Genomic DNA, 23,576 nt, shown 5'->3' on the forward strand with positions numbered 1-23,576 from the left:
TGTAAAGTTGGTCATATTTCTGGACTTCTGCCAAATGTTGCTCTATTTGAGTCATGATCGAAATGTAATTGCCATGCACACTGCAAAAACTTTCAAATCTGATGAGAAAAGGAGTGAAACCAGAAAAGTGACCAACCACAGTCAGAAGTGTCCGTCATTTTGTGTAGTTTAAATTTTTGGGAGGTGTACGTTGGGCAACAAAGAGGAGCTTGAAGAGTGTCTGCAGCGACGCAGAGTAACATAAATCAGGCTTTACTCAGGGACACATTTCTACTCAGTGGCAAACTGGGACCGACCAAACACACACACACACACACACACACAAGTGGTTACAAAAACCTGCTGTACTGCCCCCCAACTCACCCCCCCAAAAATCCATAATTACAACCATAGCAATTTGCCATTACATCTAGGGAATGTCATTAAGCCAAAGGAAAAAACAAAACAAAAAAACAAATAAAAAAAAAAATCATATGTAAGCTTTCGTACACATCCTCACGTGCCATGTTAAGGTGTTCAGTTTCATGGGTCGGCTCCATTAAGTCAGCCCCAGTGCTCGTTCAGTCTCACTTTTTTCTCCCCATCTCTCCCCCTTCCTTGTTCTCTACCCACACACAGCGGAGGACCCCAGGGAGAGGAGATCATAGCAGCAGACTGAGAGGTATTGATGTGCATGTACAAGGAGGCAGCAGGCTACATATACAGACTGCAGCAGATGAGGGGAAAAGCAGGATTCACTGAAAGACAGTGCAACAAGAGTCAGCACAAGTATGCATGTGCTTTAAAAGAACACATTGAAATCATCACTTTTACTGCCATGTTATCCTTTTGTTTGTGTCTGACAAATTGGGAAACAATTTGAAATCACCAAATATCTCTTGGATCACAAATCAGACAGTAACAGTGACTACAGCTGGACACTAGGCGTGTGGAGATTAATCAATACGAATGCGCAATGCGAGCACATTGATTCATTCAGTGTGCATCTATTCAATTGACGTGTTGAATCGTGTTGCATCGCTTGCTGTCTGCTTGCATCGATTTTTTCCAAGGGACATTGAATGCACCCCGGACAGTTTTGGACACTGGAGCAGCCATTGTTTATCGAGAAAATTATTATTTCTCTACATTGATTGCAGACTGCAGCGAGTCTGCTTGAAGCAACAAAGCAGTGTTTCGACTCGCTGTTTGCTGGTTCTCTGCATCGCTGGTTTTCAGAAGCGGCAGGTCCACTGGCATGAGCACCAGCTGGTGTGTAAACTGAAGTTGTCCATCAGGTAAAGGAAATAATAATAATAATAATAATAATAATAATAATAATATCCCCTGTTTGTGGGACGAAGTGTGCAGCTCCAAAGAGCCGCGCAGATTTCGGTCAGAATTAATAACTTCAGAGCGAATCACCATTTTAAAATCAAATGACACCTCTTTCCAAATGTTATAATACAAACAAACTACATCTGACCAAAACCGGGTTTTTTTTCCCAAAAATGAGAAGTTCTGCGTTTTTTATGAATTACATTCTAACGTGCAGCGCAGCTGGCTGGAATTGCTCAGCTCAGAGGCTACGGGGTCATATTTGTGCCATTAATATCTGAAAGGAAATGCTTTTGACAAAAACTACAGATTTTATTTTTATTTATGTCCAGAGATCAAGGATCCATCATGTACATCAAGGATCCAGTGACCATGTACAAATTTTATTGATTTTTATTTATGTCCAGAGATCAAGGATCCAGTGACCAATTTTATATTTATTTAAGACTCAATAAAATGTTGTTGCATAGAAAACCTGTAAAGACTACTTTTAATACACAGAAAATTCACAAGAGGTACTGATAAGGTATCGGCTCGATAATGGCATCGATATCATCTTACCAATACCCATCCCTGATCGTATCGCAGCAAATCGCATCATATTGCATTGTGAGCAATTGAATTGCCATCAAATACATATCAAATCACATCGAATCAGGAACAGGGTGAATCGTAATGCATCATATCGTCAGTATCATCGTGTATCGCTATATGTATCGTATTGCTGGTACGATACATATATCGCTATATGTCATACTGTTGCTTGCCAAACGGCAGACTCTGCTCTGTGTAAAAACTAAATAAAATCCTGTTTTTCATCCAGCCACGAAGGACGTGTCCCAAACACTCAGGCTATCTTCTTCTTCTCCTCCTACTAAAAGTGTAGCAGCGAAGAGGAGGAGAAAGAAAGCGAAGAAGAAATAGAAAATGAAGATTACAATGAAGAAAACAATGCTCATTGTTCGTCAGCACACATTCAGGACACTGGAATACCAAACTTTTGATTAAAGACAAACTTTTTTTTTATATTTGGGAAAAAAACCTTATTTGGACTTATTTGAAACTACAAATACAGCTCTTTTAACAACAGTGAGTTTATCATCTTTTACACATGTACTACAAAAGACTTTTCAAGTGTTTCACATTCTCCTCACATATGATCTGTTCAGTGGCTGAAAGAAGCAGTTTACTCGTTTTGTGCCTCATACAGTGACAATAATTAGCTGGTTAGCTGTGCTCCTTAACACTTTGTGTGCCTTATAAATAAATAATGCAAATATTAAATTCATTTTGTTTCTTCTTGCATGAAGTTGTAAATGTAACTTATACTCTGGTATACTCTGGCAGGGCTGGTGGCCAAGTGGTTAAGTTCACCCGTTTCCAGAGTAGATGGCTCCCAGTTAAAACCCCACCACCCCTGCCCATTCTCCATGTAATACAGAGTTGCACCAGGAAGGGCATCTGGCATAAAACTTGTACCAAATCAACATGAGGATCCACCTTGGATATGCTGTGGTGAAAACAAGGAAGAAGCCAAAGGGACTTAAGTCCCTTTCACATCGGGGCTGCTTTGAGTTGCTTCGTATGGCGTCATGGTGATGCAGGAATATCTGCATCAGGTGCGTGTAGCAGGGGGGCACAGAGGAGGTGAGAACTAGAAAACAGAGTGCACAGTCTGTCTGCAGCCAAACTGTGCACTCTGATTTCTAGTTTATATTTGTTCGTGACCAGGGCTGCGCTCTGAGTTCTGTTATAGTTTATCTTTCCTCCTTTGACCGCGAGATACGTACGCGCGTGCACGTGAACGAACCGTCCGTGAGTAAATGTAGAGATGTCTGGAGTTATACTTGATGTGGACATGTCCTGTATCTGGCAATCAGTCTGTGAGCAGGACTTATATCCTTTTTTGTTCTTTATTTAATAGAATGATGAGAGAGTTTGAGGGAAGAGCGAGCAGCAGCCAGTTTTTGTCTCTTTTAATTGTTCACAGGTGCGCACGCGAACGAATCGTCCGTGAGTGGACTGGAGATGTCCGTACTTTTTACTGGATGTGGACATGTCCTGTCTCTGGCAATCAGTCTGTGAGTAGGACTTATATGGACTTTATTTAAACACATTTGTGAAAGAAGAATGAGTACCTGCAGCTGCAATCAGCAGCATATATTTTTTTCTGTGCTCTTTGAGCGTGTAGTTTTGCTGCATTGTGTACACGGTATAAAAACAATCCTGTGTGATTTATACTTCGGGAACAATGGAACACAGCAGGAATCATAAACTGGCGCCGGGTAACGTATTGTGAGGGTGTGGCTTCCAGTCACGTTGAGTACCGTCGGGTTGCTCCAACTTGCTCTGAAACCACTTAATTTCTGCATCAAGCACAGGATGCAAAAAAATAAATAAAATAAAATAAAAAATTAAACATTTTAATTTTTGTCGTTTGATTCGCTTCATCCTTTGTGTCCCTCGCGCTGTTGTGGCACTGAGCTACATCGTCTCGGCACTGGGTTGCTTCCACGTGTGGCACCGGGCCCTGAAAGAGGCTTTCCATTTTTACTCCAGTAAATATGGTAATTTTCTTTGTTTTTTTAATTAAATCAGTCCCCTCCCCAAGCAACGCTGCACTCTGATGAAGTGAAAGGTACAAAGCTCTTAAGTGTTGTCTAAGAAGACATTAACATCCAAATGCAATACATGAATGTGTTCAGGTGTTATATGCTGATTGCAAAATAACAGAATGGTTGGCTGTAATAAAAGGCTGAGGAATGACAATACAGGAATAACTTTTCTAATTCAATTGATTATGCTCTAGGCTGTGTATATACAGGCCTGCAAAAGGCTCATATTGCAGGTAATGCGGCTCTGTGCGTGTGTGTTGATGGTGGGGGTGTGGAGCTTGTTATTATACCCGAGCATGTGTCACTGTTTGTGATTCATGCCATGACATCATCTGCCATTACAATCGGACTGTCTGGGGAACCACAGGGCAGAGACCAACTCAGCAACAACAAGGGCACACACACCCTGACATAAGATGCATGGTACAGAAAAAGAAGACACACTCAAGGCAAACTAAAACTAAGAATTAGATTACTTAAGACATCAAATCTGAAAGCACACCATAGCACCAACTACATCACGGCAAACATATACAGAATCACGCTGTATTCTCCTGACATTCTTCATATCAAGAACCCCAAGACAATGCGTTGGAAAATGCATTGCTGATGGCATGTGGCCTCGCTGTGACCTGACCCACTGACCTGCGCCCACAGCCACCCATCCTCTGTATGAACTCTATCTGAGGACAAACGGCATGGTGATGTTGAAGGGCTTGATTCAATAGTCTGTGTAGGGTGAGGACGATATGTGTAATCAATCTGTCCTCTACATTTGCTCCTCTCTGTGGACAGCCTGGGGCTGGCACACAGGAAAAGCAACCAGTTACACAGAACATTCAGCTAATCGCAGCAATAAAGCCTGGCTCTGACAACGTGCTGTTGGTGTTAACCTTATTACTTAATTCCCTCTCACACCTACTGTGAGAAACTAAAATACAAAGCACCTTACTCCAAACTATCCTGAGCAGGAATGATGTGGTTATTACAGCAGGTTTCCAGGTCACATACAGGTGCATCGCAAAAGAATTACAATATGGCAACAAAAACAAAAAAAGCTATTGTCATTTCGACTACTTCTGTTTTGGGCCGAGGTCGCCACAGCGGATACAGCCACATCTGCATTGATATGTGGCACAAGTTTTATGCTGGATGCCCTTCCTGACGCAACTCAAGTTTTACCTGGAGAAACACATACAGCCACTGGTGTTCCAAAGAGGTCTCCCATCCAAGTACTAACCAGGCCCCACACTGTTTAGCTTCTGAGATCTGACAGGATCAGGATTACACAGAGCAGGCTAACTGCCGAATATGGCAACAAAAAAGAAAAAAATATATTTGAGACATTTCAGAAAGTGAAAGTTTTATATCTTCTACGCTCATTAAATGTAAACAAAAGTTTCAGCAATATTTTATTTTGAGTAATTATAGCCTTTGGCACCAAAACAACAGAAAAGTGCCACAAAATATTAGAATATTTCAGAAGATCAATCCAACAAAGGATTTATATATAATACAACAATGTCTAATTTCTGAAAGGCATGTACATTTACACATTCAAAACTTGGTTGGGGCTCCTTTTACACTGCATCACCATTAAATCAGATTTATTTTGTTGTTCTACATCTGTGCATGTGTAAAAGCAGTAAAAACATTTCCAGACATAAAGTGGGACGGGCCTTGTATCATCCATCAGATCACAAAGTTCAGTGTTCAAAATAAATCAGATTTAGGGCTGAAACAATTAGTTGAGTAACTTGAATAATTCGATTACAAAAGTGTTCAAGGCAAATTCTGTGCCTCAAAGCTCCATTTAACCTCTGAGGTCCGAGGGCATTTTTTGGACAGTTCACTCGCCTGGCATTAATGTTTTATTATTGCTGTTAACAGCTCTCCCTGCATCCCACAATCAAGTTTTATGTCTCTTTTTTTCAGGACAACCTGTGCTTTCAGAATATATATGTTTTTGTTGTGTAATAAAGGTTTACAATCAAAAACAGGCAAGGAAAAAATAAAGTGAAAAATAATTTTCCACACACATTTATTCAAAACACACAGCAAACTATAATAAACAACTGTTTTGACACTTTATAAAAGGTAATTTGAGGTCTTGTGCGAAATACTGTACAACAAAAAGGTTCAAACAATAAACACAAATGCATATTTTGAACAATATATACAAAATGGTCTATGCATTTTGTTGTCCAGTGATATGGTAAACACTGCTTTACGCAGAGAAAGCAACAGAGTTATCCAGTAACATTCACATGCAAACTAGTGGAGCAATCCTGATAGTTACACACTCTTTGTTTGAGCATGTGAGATTGTCATCAGAGGCTCTCCGTCTGCTCCTGTTTTCACTGATCGCTGTGCGTAATGACATAGGGCGCACTGGATGTACTCATTGGAGCACCCAGGGGGCTATTCAAACAGGCCAACTAGTAACATATCACTCCTGAAAACTATCTTTGGCTTTTCACGAGGTAAATCTGCCCTACGATTGGATTTTGGAAAATCATGTGACGGTGAACCAATTCCGATTGGACACTCACATTGCGCACGTCATCACACAGCTTCTATGAGTACAAAGATGGCCGATGGCTGGCTCGAATGTCCGCGGAGTTAACTTTTCAGCAAAAAATAAAAAATAAAAAGCAAGTTTCTATCTCATATCATTAAAAAGTTATTTATAATTTAGTAAAGCTTGGTCTTAGCCGTCGTATACAACGGCGTTGGCCCCAGAGGGTTAATGTTGTAGTGTATATGTCAGGCCTGTGTATAGAGCTGTAATGTCCCCAGGAAAAAAACAAAAACAAAAACAGAAGACTAGAGCATGTGCATAAGCCACACTGTGCCATTGCTTAGGGAGAGCCCTGCACTATTGATGTTTAAAAACACAACTGTACTTTTTATCCGATTACTCGACTAATCGCCAGAATAATATTGGATTACTAAAATAATTGATAGCTGCAGCCCTAATCAGATTAATGGTTTGCATGTACCAAAGAAATCTAAATATTTGGGAGAAATCCAGATGTGCTAATCAGATTTCTCATAAACAGGTAACAGTCGTTATCATATAAAGCATATCGGATTTTCCCATTTACATGACCACTTAATAAATCAGATAACAAACAATAATCAACAAGCAATCAAATTTTTATGTGCATGTAAACAGGGACAATACAGCATGGCATGGAAGTGATCAGCCTGTGGCACTGCTGAGATGTTATGGCAGCCCAGGTTATTGTGATAGAGTCCATCAAGCCATCTGTGTTGTTAGTTTTGGTGTCTCTCATCTTCCTCTTGATAATACCCATGGAGAATATTCAGGATAGGTAAGTTGGCTGGCCAATGAAGTACAATACTACTATGGTCATCAAACCAGTTACTGGCAATTGTGGCAATGTAGAGCAGGTGTCACGTTCTGCTGGAAAAAGAACTCGGCATCTCCATGAAGCTCATCAGCAGATAGAAGCATGAAGTGCTCTAAGATCTCCAGCTTAACAGCTGTGTTGACTTTGGACTTGATAAAATACAGTGGACCAACACCAACAAATGACCCGCCACCCCAAAACAATCACAGACTGTGGAAACTTCACAGTAGACTTAAAGTAACTTGGATTCTGTGCCTCTCCACTCACCCTCCAGACTTTGGGACCTTGGTTTTCAAAATTTTGTTTCATCTGAAAAGATAACTTTGGACCACTAAGCAACAGTCCAGTTCTTTATCTCCTTAGCTCACATAAGATGCTGCTGACATGGTCTCTGGTTCAGGAAGGGCTTGGCACTAAGAATGCCACACTTGTAGCCCATTTTTGAGACACATCTGTGTGTGGTAGCTCTTGACGCACTAACTCCAGCTTCAGTTCACTCTTTGTGAAGCTCCCCCAAGGACTTGGATCGCCTTTGCTTGACAACCTTGTCATGGCTGCGGTCCTGTTGCTTGTGCATCTTTTCCGACTACACTTTTTCTTTCCAGTAAACTTCCATGAGTATGCTTTGATACAGAACTCTGAACTGCCAGCCCTTTCAGCAATGACCCTCTGTGGCTTAACATCCTTGTAGAGGCTGTCAATGAGTGTCCTCTGAACAACAGTCAACTCAGCAGTCTTCCCCATGATTGTGACTGTGTGTACTGAACCAGACAGGGGGTCATGCTACTTATACTGCATTAACCGTGAGTTACACTTGAAATGAAATACTGTAATATTTTAAGAATTTTTTTCCCTATATTTATTTATTTGAAGCTATAGTCTATCAAGATTAAATTTTAAAAAATGCTTGAAACATTTTAGTTTATATGTTTTAGTCTGGAATACATAAAATTTTCACTTTCTGAAATAAGTGAGAAAATTTCACCATTTTGATGATATTTATTTCTAAAGATGCACCTGTACCTGCGACCTGACCCACTTGTCTGATGCACGTTCCCAGGGCGTGTACGCCAACATCTGTAGGATGTCTTGTAAATTACTTCATAGGTGTTATCTGGTTACAACAGCAGCATTTTTAGATTTAGAAGCATTTGTCTCACAAATTTCTGCAAAACAAATGACAAACATATCAGATTTACACAGAAATGAGCTGTTTTGGAGCGTTTCCACCATCTTGGCATATTTTGTTTGAGCAAGCAGCCAGTTGACGTCACGCTGCCTTTCTTTACTCCGACTGGCAGTCGCTGTGTCCTTCCCAGCATCCTCACGCAACATGGGTCGAAATTTTATATAGTTTCCAGAGTGTGAATTTTGATCATATTGGTAATATAATATTATGAATCCCTTATTTAAATGCTAAGAAATAAAATTATAGTGGTGCCAGAGAATAGTCTGTTTATGACTTAAATCTTAAAAATACAAAAGTCATACACAGCTTTAAGCAACAGCTTATTAATTCCACCTCACCTATGAGCCAATTTTTCCCCTGGTCAGCTAGCAGTTGGGGCTGCCACTCAGGCCGCCAGGCTGCTGCATTGTGAAATCACATGTCCACTTCAAGTACAGATATTGTTATGAACACATTTCTTTATTCCTGTTAGTAATGACACCGAAAAAACAAAACAAAGGTGAAGTCATCCAACGTGGCTCCTCCTGTCTGACAAGGAACTTCCTTCTGTGACCAGCTGCTAAAAATGAGTCACAATCTGTCAAAACCATAACAAACCTCTCTTACGTCAATCTCATGACAGGCTTTCCCTCCGGCAATTGTGCAACACGTTGAGACAACGAAACTGCACATGGTAACCTACCACCTGCTCTCAGTTTCACTTGATTCATCACACCATCTTTACTGAGCTGCTGATGACTGGCAGAAAACACTTTTGTTGCTGAGAAGGTGGATGCTTCTATGTGATTAATTAACTGTGTGTACTTGGTCTTACTAAACTGAATTATTTAATAAAATTGCTCCTTCGCAGCAATTTTGCCCAAATTCAATAATTCACAATCTAAACAGATATATTAAAGAGGAAGAAGTCACATGAAGAAGACAAGCACCAGAACCAATGGGCCTCAGGACCAATACAGAATTAAATCTAAACCGATACATATTTTAACCTATGCTGTTTAACATTTTAACAAAGATTTCTGGTCATATTTTGATGGAGATTATTTTATTCAAATCTCAACATTTCATTTAATATTATATTTATAATGAGTTGCTAAAACTGAATTCGATTTTAAAGAATGAAAAAAAAAAAAACTGCCAGAGTAAAAGTTTTTAGTTTTCTTTTTAAGACTGCTCCTTTTGTAAATCTTAATTTTATTGTATATGAACTAGATATTTGTGTTTTTATTGTTTTATGGCGTATGACTATGTTTGTATTTAAGGTGTAATTGTTGTTATGCTGCTTTCTTGGCCACGTCTCTCTTGCAAAAGAGATTTTAATCTCAATCGAGATTTACCTGGTAAAATAAATTATGCACGTTATAAAACAGCAACTTTATAAGGCTGGATTTTATTCAGCACTGTAAATTCCCTCATTTGACTTATTTCAGAGGACAATTCAAAAATATCACCAGGTTCAAATTCATGGTTTAAGGACAAGGATGAGCAACATTATAAAGGTGGAATTCATTTTAAAAGTCATCTTGTGTTTCTATCTTTTAGAAAATAAAATATTACTAATTTTGAAAGTTATTATTAACTGAAACCTCATTACCTATCAGAGTAAAAAGTGCAACAGTCGAACAGTCTCCTCTATTTGTTCTGCAGATGTGTGCAGCGAGCCGGTGCACACAGAAGACACAGATGAGCACGGGCCACTCAATGTCAGGCACCAGGGATAAACAAAATCAACATTTTGGGTAGCAAAGTGGAGCCACGTGGTTAATGCGCTTGGTTTCAGTGCAGAAGGTTCCGGGTTCAAATCCCACCCCTGCCACATTTCTCCATGTAATGTGGAGTTGCGTTAGGAAGGGCATCTGGCGTAAAACCTGTGCCAATTCAACATGCAGATCCACCTTGGATTTGCTGTGGCAACCCCAAGTGCAAACAAAGGAGCAGTCAAAGGGACTTACTAATTTATTACTGATGCTAAACCACTTTTTCTTTTTTTTTTTGACCATTCCTGCTCTGTTCACACAGTCCACCCAGTGTGATGGAGCTGTGAGCTCAGCAGGCAGTGCTCGAAACAGAATCTATACAGGTGGATTCTACAGGCCATGCATTCCGTGCAAGTATGTAAAATCTGATTCCTTTTTATACTGTCATAGTTTTATAAAAAGACACCATCTAAATCAAACTGAGTTGACTAATCACTCCCAGACTTTTCCCCCATACTACACTGGCAGACTCACTCATAAAACTAATAAAAAATTTTAAAAAGTCTGCTAATTTGCAGATCACTCATGTGCCAGTGGCTATTAAAATGTACTCACTATCTCAAAGAGTGGTCGCAAAATGCAAGCATTTGCTTGTAGTCTGAAGCCCTATCACTAAGTGAAAAGAAGTTTTAAAATGAATGATTGCTCAGTTAAAAGTTGACCCTGTTCAGTTGGCAATGACACTCCTAACCCAGTCATGGCAAGTTGATGGCTGATGAGGGGCTCATTCTTGCTTACAACAGCAGTCTCCCTCATTGGCCATTGATTTGTTATGACTTCGTGAGGAGCAGCGCCACTTAGGAGGAAGGAAGCTGAGGTAAGCACAGAACAACAATCATCAATTTAAGAAGTTTCATTAGATCTCGTGTGGTAAATATGCACAGGGATTTGTACCATGCCACCATATGACATGACATTTGTGCCTGTTCAATGGCAACAAAAAGTGGTTTATTGTGAGCGTTTTAGCTTGCCCCATACAATTACATTCATCTACCCGTTTACCTCATGTTGGTGTTTGATTCTCAATCAGCAGATTTATCTATTAAAATCAATTTTTTAATAGTAGATGAACCAGAAAACTTCTAAAAATAGAGCTTAACTTGAAAAAAAAAATGCCAGAGTTCCCCTTTAAATATTTGGCAACATTAGTGGATCTGTTTAAAATAGGAAGCATCTAATAAACAGTGTAAAACAACAAACTCACCAATTCCACTGCTGAAGTTGTTTACTTTATTAAGCTGAAAGAGGATACTGTAATAGTCATGTATATCTGTCTGTGGCAATATATTCAAATTGCAAAGAGCAAATAAATTAAATGTTGTGGATAAACCCTGCCAATTGCTCTCTTGTAACAGGTTACATCAAGTTCACAGAGCAAATGTCAAGGTTATAGTCTACTGTCTGCAGTGCTATCTTCAAAACACAAAGGGAAGCTAAGGTTTAGCTCGATTTCAGAGGTCATCTTACAAAATACACTCATGGCCATATCTCGATGAGATGCTGAAATCTGCTCTCCTTAGGCTAACAAATGCATCAGACCTCTCACATCAATGACATTACATGATAATATCACATGGAGTTGGGGAGGGGGAGGTCTGTCAGCAGCAATACACTGCAATTGTCTGGATGTGTTGTTTTCATTCACATTTATTCCATCTTTCTACATCTTTCCCAAGTCTGTGATTACAACATTCCCCAAAGGTTGAGCAGGTTTTTGGGATTCAGTGTTTTCTTACTCAAGGACACTTTATGGGAGGGGTGCACAAATTTTGTTGAACCAAGATCTACTTTTTAAGTTGACAGTGTATCCAGATCTACCAAGCCATATCGAATGCCATAGCGTAACCACAATTTATTGTGCACATTTTATTCATTACTGTAACACAACTTTCTGGCACCGTGCAAGGAATAAGCACAAGAAGGCCTAGGACTGGCCCGTAACAACACAACAACAAACAACCCAAATAATATAATGTCTAATTCAAGTTGGAAAAGTTGTTCCGTGCCTTAGTGGGACTTCTGGCACTGAGAGAGGAAGCTAGTCTCTCATAGTCCAGGTAGTAGGAGCCAGCTTGGTGATGGTGGATCTGTATCTGATGATTTTCATATGTGAAAAGGCAGACTCACACGAATATGCTGTAAAAATTATAATGTGTTTCTGAATGGGTCTTTTAGCATTGATCAAAATAAAAAAAAGGCAAATAAATAAATAAATAAAATAAAATCAGATATAATGTAATTTTGAAAACATTTCTTAGGCAGATCTCAAAACTACTGGTACATCTAAGATCCAAGCCTAGATTTGACTAAATAAATTTATGGTCAGCGACTTAAGTTTCATCTCTTCAACACTAGACGGCACACCCCCTCTGAATACATGAAGCGCTTTCAGGATGGTCACTTCCTCATTTACAAAACAACACAAAACCACCAAAGTATTTTATAAAAAAAAAAAAAAAAAAAACTTAATTTACTCATATTTGAAGGCAGACTGGGTAAATTGACATTACCTGGCTGATTTTGTCTTTCTGCACTGTGGCGCTTTCTCAAATGTTTGATTCAGGTCGCGACAGTACAATACAATACTCTCTGCACAATGATCAACAACTGTATATATTCTTGCTCTGGAATTTGCACATATCCATTACTGCTGAATGTTGTCCTGCCACTTTGCACTACAAGTATTTGTTTGTTTACATTTACCTTTTGTATAATTTTGTTACAATTACATTACAACTTTTTTTTTATTTTTTTTTACAGCTGTTAGATCTCTACACTTGATATTTATACTTTGTTATTATATTTCTTAAATACCTTCTTTTGTGAGGTCAGGGAGTCCAGAGATCAGGTATTTCAGTTCTCAATATGTCTGTGATGTATTGTAGAAATGACAATAAAGCTGACTTGACTTGACAGAGCCTCCACCTTCACCTTATTTCTGCACGTTGGCTGAAATAAATAAACAATGGCTTTGCAAATACCAGCGACAGAACAGGCATCTCACAAAGTTACACGAGCAGTATTGAGTCATCACCTCAGGTCAAACACCCCTCTCCGCTGCAGAAAACTTGTTCACACATACACACCCACTTCACAGAGGAGTTTTCCTGGATCAAAAAAACTTCGCGGCCATTATCGCGATTAGTCAGTGGAATCCAAATCTCTACCATTGGCCAAAATTATACAGTGTACCAGATAAACTGCCTAAACCACGCAGGCCTTATATCTATCTATCAGGATTCTAGCCACGGCGGGTGCCACTTGGCGGCCTTGCCCGGTACTGCAAATTTCCACCCAGCATTCAGGGTCAAATTGGCTGTGTCACCCATCACAGAATTTCAGAAAAATGAACTGAAATGTTGCTGAAAATGTACCAATTTGATCATATTTCAAGCTTATAGAGTTTAGGGATGCAGCTATGAAATATTTTTGGAATTGAGTATTCTATCGATTAATCGACTAATCGGATAAAAAAAAGTACTTTTGTATTTTTAAACAATATCAGTAGTGGCAGGGCTCTCCCTAAGCAATGGCACAATGTCGCTGTGCCATCATGCAGATTTTTAAGTTTAGGATGTTCCCTTTCTCTGTTTTCCCAGGTAATTATTTATTTTTTTCAAATTATTAAGTTTTGGAGCTTTGCCAAACCATAAGCCCAGGCGCTCTGTGAAATCTTCAGTCTGCAGACAGGACATTTTTTTTTCTTATTGCACATTTCATTTGCACCTTTAATTACTGTGATTTATTCAATATTAAGTGTATATTTCTACATGCCATACAGAGCAGCTCAAACCGAAGTCAAATTCCTTGTTTTCTGTGGATACTTGGCGAATAACAAAGCCTTTGAAAAAACGTTTGTGGAGTGCAACATTTCCACAACAGCTGCACTGATAAATTAACTCTACAGCCTGTTGATAAAAACTCTTATCAAATCTGAAAAAAGCATTTTTTTTGAATAGTTAAGCATGATTAATTTAAAGTGCGCTTCCTTTCGCTTCATCTGCGGAGGTGGAGAGGAGCAAACCAGGTTTAAATAAAATAAATAAATAAATAATATATATATATATATATATATATAGATAGATAGATATATATAAAAACACACTGCTTCACTTTAAATGCATAATAATTCCATTTCAGATGATCAGCACAGACCCTTTCTCTTAAAAGGCTTTATTTTACTCACCATGTGGCTTTGTAAACTTGGAGCATCACCTGCTACATTGATTAGCGCTTACATTAGTTATGGGCATGCTCTACGGTCTTCTTCTCTGTTTTTTGGGGGAGTTTTACAGTGCCACCTACAGGCCTGGCATATGTACTACAGCTTTAAATGAAGCTTCGAGGCAAACAATTTGCCTCGAACACTTTTTGTAATCGAATTACTCAATTAATCGTTTCAGCCCTAATAGAGTTCAGGTTTTGCAATTTAAAACCAATAATTAAGTAATAAGAAATATATTTCTCATTTTCTTCATATCAAATCACAAACAGCAGAGATCAGAGTCAGTGCATTCTGTGGCTACAGTGCTGTGAGGGACAGCAACTGAAAACAGCATCTCTGCTGTGCTCTGAACTGAAGAAAAAAATAAACCCACCATGAAATTCTACATTAAGCAATCCAGAGGTCCTTCTGTATCTGATGATACATTCAGAAATGTACAGTTTATTTTACAGTTGAAAGGCTTCATGTTTCCAAAAATCCCAGAGTTTCAAGAACAGCAGACGTGTGAGCGATCAGAGTGGGAGGGGGAGGGACAGAAATGGAGAGAGAGAAAGCGGAAGAGGAGGGGTGGAGAGGAGGGGGGGCACAGTGTCAGTAGCTACATTTACATGGACACTTTATTTCTGATCTGATTGAATTCTATCCGATTGGTGGATCCGATTGTCCTGTTTACATGAACGTGCCCTAAAGTGATCCGCTTGCTGTGCATGTTTACATGCACCGTGGTTACAATCCGATTCAGTCAGTAGAGCAATCCCATAATGCTTTGCGTTGTGACATCTGCCGTTTGTGACATACGCAAATGAGTTGTACCCGGAAGCCCGCCCGTATAAACAGTGGATTTGTTAGCCGGCGTAATCAAAATTACTGTTATTTTTTGCGCATTTCTTTTGAAACTGCAGCATCAGAGGAACATGCTTCTTCTTCAGGACTTGTTCAGAAAGAAACGAGCGTGGCGGAATGTGTTTTTACGTGATGTAGCACAGAAAGCCGTAATGAAAACACCGATGGATTAAACAGCTGATTTACGAGCCAAATGAAAAAGAAGCCTTGGAGATCAGACGGAGCTTTGAGGAAACGCATCATATTCCTCACAGACACATGCAGGTAGGTTATTTCTGAACGTCAATAACGTCACAGCTACCACTTTTATGACTTCTGCTAACTTTTTTTTTTTCTGTGGCTTTTAGGTAGAGTCCACTATGAAATCTCACAAAACTTATTTTAAACAATGAACTTTGGCAAAATAGGACAATAAATCAGTTTCATGAATAAATGAAACAAACCTTTTGTGAGGCCTTTTTACATTTCCTACTTACTTTACTCAACTAAAACAAGTTATTTGCTTTGAGATTTTGCAACATCAGTTGCAAAATGCCTGGAAAAGCCCAAGATTCCAATGTTTTGTGCCATTCAGACCTTTGAGAGCTCAACAACTGCCAAATACCTTTCAAACTTAAGAGGAAAAAAGTCATATCCACTACACCCTGTGCTTTATTCGCCTGATTTATTCTTAAGAATATAATGACTCATTAAGCATCAGAATTTTAAAATACATAACCATTTTCTGTTTTAGGGTGTGAAAAACACTGAGGGCGAAGACGTACGGCTACAAATCATTGGTGACCCTGCAGATCCACTCCTCGACTGGTTGCTGAAAGGCTGCATAAATGCTACACATCTGAACCCAGAGCAGAAATTTGTTCATGTGAATCTCAGCTCACTCTGTGTAACAGTAGAAAACACTTTAGGGATTTTGAAGTCGAGGTGGAGGGTGCTACTGAAGACAAGAGATTTTCACTTCACCTTTACACCAGCTGTGATAGCAACCTGCTGTGCACTTCCTAGTTTCTGTCAAAATGAGAGGAACAACGCAAGCAACAACTGGTTGGAGAACGCTGGTCACTTTGATGGCATCTTTCCTCAGCCTGGACTACAAGTCTCGATGCAGAGCCATTCCAGTGGGAGCAGGACAACGATGGCATTGAAGGAGTACATGGTCAATCACTTCCCTCTCCGAAATGGTCATCTCCATTAACAAAATAATAATAATAAAAAAAAAACAAAAAAAAAAACAAAACTGACAAACACATTTTCTCTTTTTTATTAAAGTGAATACAACAGGGTCTTACCCGCGTGGGCTCAGGAACACTCAGAAAACCATTGTCGGTTAACACAATTCATCGCTACATCTTCAAGTGTTAAGTTAAAACTCTACCGTGCAAAGCAAAAGCCATATAATCAACAACATCCAGAAACGCTGCCGCATTCTGTGGGCCTGAGCTCATTTGAAATGGACAGACGCAAAGTGGAAAAGTGTGCTGTGGTCTGATGAGTCCACATTTCAAACTGTTTTTGGAAATCATGGACGTCGTGTCCTCTGGACAAAAGACCATTCAGATTGTTGCCAGTGCAAAGTTCAGAAGCCAGCATCTGTGATGGCATAGGGGTGTGTTCGTGCCCATGGCATGGGCAACTTACACATCTGTGAGAAAACCAGGAACCATCCCTATAGTGAAGCATGGTGGTGGCAGCATCATGCTTTGGGGATGTTTTTCAGTGGCAGGAACTGGGTAACTAGTCAGGATTGAGGGAAAGATTAATGCAGCAATGTACATAGACACCCTGGATGAAAACCTGCTCCAGAGTGCTCTTGACCTCAGACTGGGGCGACGGTTCATCTTTCAACAGGACAATGATCCTAAGCACACAGCCAAGATATCAAAGGAGTGGCTTCAGGGCGGCTCTGTGAATGTCATTGAGTGGCCCAGCCAGAGCACGCTCCCCATCCAACCTGATGGAGCTTGAAAGGTGCTGCAAAGAGGAATGGGCAAAACTGCCCAAAGATTGGTGCGTCACATTCGAGAAAACTTGAGGCTGTAATTTCTGCCAAAGGTGCATCAACAAAGTATTGAGCAAAGGGTGTGAATACTTACGTACATGTGATTTCTTTCTTTCTTTCTTTTTTTTTTTACATTTTAATAAATATGCATATTTTCATATTATGGAGTGTTGTGAGTAGAATTCTGTGAAGAAAAAAAATGAATTTACTCCATTTTGGAATAAGGCTGTCACATAACAAAATGTGGAAAACATGAAGCACCATGAACACTTTCCAGATGTAGTGTACGTTACTTACAGGTAACAAGAGCAGGTTTCTCAGTGGATAGGAGTTGAGCTACCAATATGCAGACTTAGGTTTGATTCTCTGTCATGCTACTTGTCCTTGCCCTAGGACAACACAGTTTGTCCACCCAGCTGTATATGTGTACCAGACTTGGTTGGGGGAGTAACCTGTGATGGACTCACATCCATCCAACAGGAATGGGTGAGTTTGACTCTTTCCTGCTTAAAACTACAGACGTCATGGATAACCACTGGCACCAATAGGCCTCAGAGCCCAAATAAGCCCTTGGCCCTTAAGTCTAGCTCTTGCAATATGTAAATTCAGTTTCCACAAACACACTTTTTGATGCCAAGCATTGCATATGCTATATCATGGCTTTTATTCATGTATGTTCACTGCAGGCTCTGATTTCAAAACTGTGAACTGGCTTAGAGAAGAGTAACACAAATTAATTTTCCAAGGGGGTCAGGATGCCCAATGTCCACATCCTGATCTCTAGCATGTGCACTCTACTACAATGGCATACATCACTAACATGTAAAGTAATTGTACAGGCTAGAGCTGCATGGATTCATCAATTATTAACTATTAAATTCATGCACAATTATTTTGATAGCCGGCCAATCATTTTGACACGATCTAAATAACCAAACGCTTTGATTTCAGCTTCTTAAATGTGAATAGTTTCTGGTTTATTTGACTAGTTTCTTTACTTTTACCTGGCAGTAAACTGAATATATCTGGGTTGTGGGCAAAACAAGTCATTTGATGGCACAATCTTGGACTCTGAAAAATAGACATTTTTAAGCATTTTCTGACAATTTATGGACCAAACAACTGATCAATGAATCAGTCAAATATTTTTCTCGATTAATCCACTGTTTGTTGAGGCCATAACACAGACATGCTAAAAATGTGTCTTCAAAACAGTGTGAGAAGATAATTCTATAGGGAAGTTGGGTGAGATATAGAAATTACACAGTAAACAGAACATAACAGCAGTTTCAGTCTGTGTTATTGTCATGAGAAAAACATTAAGCCATTTAGATTTTGATTAACGCTGGTGGCAGCTACACGTAAGATGTGCGTTTCTTTCTTCTTCTTCCACGTCATTTATATAATAAATGTGGGTCTTTTTTGGATGGTACTAATCACGATTAAATGGCAATCTAGTACAAAAGCTGTTTTAACAAATCCGTGTGCAGATAAAATCAGTACCTCGAAGAAAACTTATGTTAAGTCCACCATAGGGTTAGCTAAAATAGAAATTACGGTGTTACCTTTCGTAAAGCTTGCACGAAGAGGCCTCTCCATTTGTGACTGTTTTCGTCACTTGAAAAGTCGTATATTTGCTGGGGCTGCATTGCTGTAGCGGCTCCTGTTGCCGTGATCCAGGCTGATCTGTCAGCATCGGCCCCGGATAGAGAGTCCTTGTGGGTGGGTCAGTCCAGAGCAGGCACCGTGGAAAAGTCAAAGTGGCTCGCTTGCAAATATGAAAAGTATCACGAAACCTGACTTGCAATCTGGGGTCGTGTCAGATTAAACAGCGAATAAGCTACATAGAAGGGACGAAAAAAGCACATGTAAAGTTAACTCGCTAGCTTGACAGAGACTAGCCCGCTACTGTAAACACGGGACAGCGGCTACGCAAAAGCTAACTGGCTAACAACAATGTTACTAAGTGTTAGACGTGCTACTTGGCGTCGAGTAAAAAAAAGCTAATATCAGGCACATTTACTTCACTGAAGAGTCACAGCATGGGAGCCCAACCTGTTTCCAGCTAACTACAGCTACATTTGGTTGTCCGCTCTCTGAACACCTGTAACGTTAGCCGACTAGCTAAGTGGCGCTATAGGCTGCTGCTGCTGCTGCTGCTGGCCTCCTCAGACTTTTATGTTGTGGCACACACACCCGTTCGGCTCCAAACAAGGCACACTTTCTCTGGCGCTGTTTGCTTCACATTTCGTCATCTTCTCCACGCCGATAAGCGGTAAAAATCCAAGGCAAATCCCAATCACAGAACAGCCCGAAGCTCATCGAACAGCCGAGGTGTGTGTGTTTTGTTTTTTTGTTTTTTTTGGTCAAGTCCAAGATGTTTAACTCCGTTGCTGTCAGGAACGCACGCTGCGCATCTGCTGCGCAACTCAACTTCACAATAAAATACATAAATAAACGAAAGACTTTTCGAAACTACGACGGATTCCAGTGCGACCGGCACATCAAAAAAAAAAAATTAATGAAAATATTTTCAGACCTTTGATGTATATCCCTATTACTTAGCAAAAAGTGGTGTTTGAAAAAAATAATCACTGGAATAAAGCTATGCATTGTGCTATAATCCACAATGATACTACATTGATGAAAAATTAATTAATTTTAAATAAATGTGATGGTGGGGAGGGGGGCTTACGACAGTGAGAACGCCGCCTTGTGGACAATCTAAAATTGTACACAAATAGAAACTCGCAAAGAAAAATAATTTTAGCTGTCAGATTTAAATTTAACGTTTTAAGTAATTTATTTGTGCGAAGGAAGTATACAGTCTGTATATAAATGCACGCATCATGACAATAGATCAAAGTGATTAAATAAAATCTTCTTCCCTGTTCTTCCGGCTGCTCCCATTAGGGGTCGCCACAGCAGATAACCCTGTCCTAAGTATCCTTCTCTGTCACACCAATCCCCTGCTAAATGATGTTCAATACCACCGATTTCCTTTCCGATCCGATACTGAGTAAAATTCAGGCTGGTATTGATCTGATACCGATAGTCCCTTCGGCTGCTCCCTTGTTTTGCACTCGGGGTCGCCACACCAAATCCAAGATGGATCTGCACGTTGAACTTGCACAATTTTTTCGCCGGATGCCCTTCCTCATGCAACTCCACATTACATGGAGAAATGTGTCAGGGTAGGATTCGAACCTGGAACTTTCCACACTGAAACCAATTGCATTAACCACTTGCCCACCACCCCCTACTGATCTGATACTGATACTTTGTGCAAATACAGCTAATGTGTATGGTAAATCTAAAAAAAAAAAAAAGGCGAAGCTTTCGATCTCCTGGTAAATCTTCGTTCCTACTCTCATCTATGGTCATGAGGGTTGGGTCATGACCGAAACAACTACAACCCCTGGCAAAAATTATGGAATCACCGGCCTCGGAGGATGTTCATTCAGTTGTTTAATTTTGTAGAAAAAAGCAGATCACAGACATAACACAAAACTAAAGTCATTTCAAATGGCAACAATCTGGCTTTAAGAAACACTATAAGAAATTAGGAAAAAAAATTGTGGCAGTCAGTAACGGTTACTTTTTTAGACCAAGCAGAGGGAAAAAAAAATATGGAATCACTCAATTCTGAGGAAAAAATTATGGAATCATGAAAAACAAAAGAACGCTCCAACACATCACTAGTATTTTGTTGCACCACCTCTGGCTTTTATAACAGCTTGCAGTCTCTGAGGCATGGACCTAATGAGTGACAAACAGTACTCTTCATCAATCTGGCTCCAACTTTCTCTGATTGCTGTTGCCAGATCAGCTTTGCAGGTTGGAGCCTTGTCATGGACCATTTTCTTCAACTTCCACCAAAGATTTTCAATTGGATTAAGATCCGGACTATTTGCAGGCCATGACATTGACCCTATGTGTCTTTTTGCAAGGAATGTTTTCACAGTTTTTGCTCTATGGCAAGATGCATTATCATCTTGAAAAATTATTTCATCATCCCCAAACATCCTTTCAATTGATGGGATAAGAAAAGTGTCCAAAATATCAATGTAAACTTGTGCATTTATTCATGATGTAATGACAGCCATCTCCCCAGTGCCTTTACCTGACATGCAGCCCCATATCATCAATGACTGTGGAAATTTACATGTTCTCTTCAGGCAGTCATCTTTATAAATCTAATTGGAACGGCACCAAACAAAAGTTCCAGCATCATCACCTTGCCCAATGCAGATTCGAGATTCATCACTGAATATGACTTTCATCCAGTCATCCACAGTCCACGATTGCTTTTCCTTAGCCCATTGTAACCTTGTTTTTTTTCTGGTTAGGTGTTAATGATGGCTTTCGTTTAGCTTTTCTGTGTGTAAATCCCATTTCCTTTAGGCGGTTTCTTACAGTTCGGTCACAGACGTTGACTCCAGTTTCCTCCCATTTGTTCCTCATTTGTTTGGTTGTGCATTTTCGATTTTTGAAGTTTTCTGTCTTGATGCTTTGATGTGTTCCTTGGTCTACCATGTTGTTTGTATTTGGTCCAGAGTTTAGACACAGCTGACTGTGAACAACCAGCATCTTTTGCAACATTGCGTGATGATTTACTCTCTTTTAAGAGTTTGATAATCCTCTCCTTTGTTTCAATTGACATCTCTCGTGTTGGAGCCATGATTCATGTCAGTCCACTTGGTGCAACAGCTCTCCAAGGTGTGATCATTCCTTTTTAGATGGAGACTAACGAGCGGACCTGTTTTGATGCAGGTGTTAGTTTTGGGGATGAAAATTTACAGGGTGATTCCATAATTGTTTCCTCAGAATTGAGTGATTCCATATTTTTTTCCTCTGCTTGGTCTAAAAAAGTAACCGTTACTGACTGCCACAATCTTTTTTTCTTGATTTCTTATATAGTGTTTCTTAAAGCCAGAAAGTTGCCATTTGAAATGACTTTAGTTTTGTGTCATGTCTGTGATCTGCTTTTTTTCTACAAAATTAAACAACTGAATGAACATCCTCCGAGGCCGGTGATTCCATAATTATTGCCAGGGGTTGTAGATCGTGGGTGCAAGTGGCCGAAAAGGGCTTCCTCAGGAGGGTGGCTGGTGTCTCCCTTAGCGATAGGGTGAGAAGTTCGGTCATCCGTGGGGAGCTTGGAGTAGAGTCGCTGCTCCTTTGCGTTGAAAGGAGCCAGCTGAGGTGGTTTGGGCATCTAGTAAGGATGCCTCCTGGGCGCCTCCCTAGGGAGGTGTTCCAGGCATGTCCATCTGGGAGGAGACCCTGGGGAAGACCCAGGACTAGGTGGAGAGATTATATCTCCACACTGGCCTGGGAACGCCTCAGGATCCTCTAGTCAGAGGTGGTCAATGTTGCACAGGAAAGGAAATCTGGGGTCCCTTGCTGGAGCTGTTGCCCCCGTGACCCGAACCCGGAAAAGCGGTTGAAGATGAGTGAGTGAGTGAGTGTATTTCAAATCGTAGCTTCATAAAGAATTACTTTGTCTTTGCATTCCTAAAACATTTTTACAAGATGAGTCTGTCTGTTTTTTTCTTCCTGGCAGTTTATATTTTGGGTCAAGAGCTCTCACAAATCCCTGGAAACTTTGGTCTTTTACTGTGGACAGAGACTGGAGATCCTTTGCAATCATCTCTCCCAGGCATCTTGTGAGTTTTGCTGCTCTTGGGGAATCATGTTCAAATGATAGAAGATCACATGGAAAAACAAATGAGTGCTTAATCTTATTTAGATTCAACTATGTATATAATGTCTCCAAATAGCCTACAATAAGGCGATAACAAACACTTGCTGTTTTATAATACTGGGTGACTCAAATCAAAATTGCCAGGAAAATATGTAATTAAATAAATAAATGCCACAATAATTGACACCAACCACGTGTCATTTAGACAAAACCTCAAAAGTTTAGTTCCTTTCCACTGTGCTCCTGTTAATGATATATACATTATCTCAAAAGACTGAAGTATCAAAAGTATTGATATTTTAATTTGAGAATCGATTTTCGAGCATAAAGATCTGGTATCTGAGGCATCAATATTTCAGTATCGATCTGCACATCACTACCACCTGCATGTCCTCCCTCAGCACATCCATAAACCTCTTTGGCCTCCCTCTTCTCCTCCTGCCTGGTGGCTCCATCCTCAGCATCCTTCTCACTATATACCTTGGGTCCCTCCTCTGCACATGTCCAAACCATCTCAGTCTCGCCTCTCTGAATTTCTCTCCAAACC

At 40.0% G+C, this 23,576-nt stretch overlaps 1 protein-coding gene across 1 annotated transcript in view; it reads right to left on the reverse strand.

Moving 5' to 3' along the window:
- sos2 (son of sevenless homolog 2 (Drosophila)) overlaps nt 1-19,713 on the reverse strand; it is an 83,503-nt gene extending 63,790 nt beyond the window's left edge. The window contains exon 1 of the mRNA XM_034194972.1: nt 18,888-19,713. Within this exon, the coding sequence (XP_034050863.1) occupies nt 18,888-18,971 (84 nt within the window). The 5' untranslated portion in view covers nt 18,972-19,713. The remainder of the gene's footprint in view (nt 1-18,887) is intronic.
- Between the last annotated feature and the right edge of the window lie 3,863 nt (nt 19,714-23,576).

Source organism: Thalassophryne amazonica, chromosome 19 (assembly GCF_902500255.1).
Source record: "Thalassophryne amazonica chromosome 19, fThaAma1.1, whole genome shotgun sequence".
In the NCBI taxonomy this organism is placed as follows: domain Eukaryota; kingdom Metazoa; phylum Chordata; class Actinopteri; order Batrachoidiformes; family Batrachoididae; genus Thalassophryne; species Thalassophryne amazonica.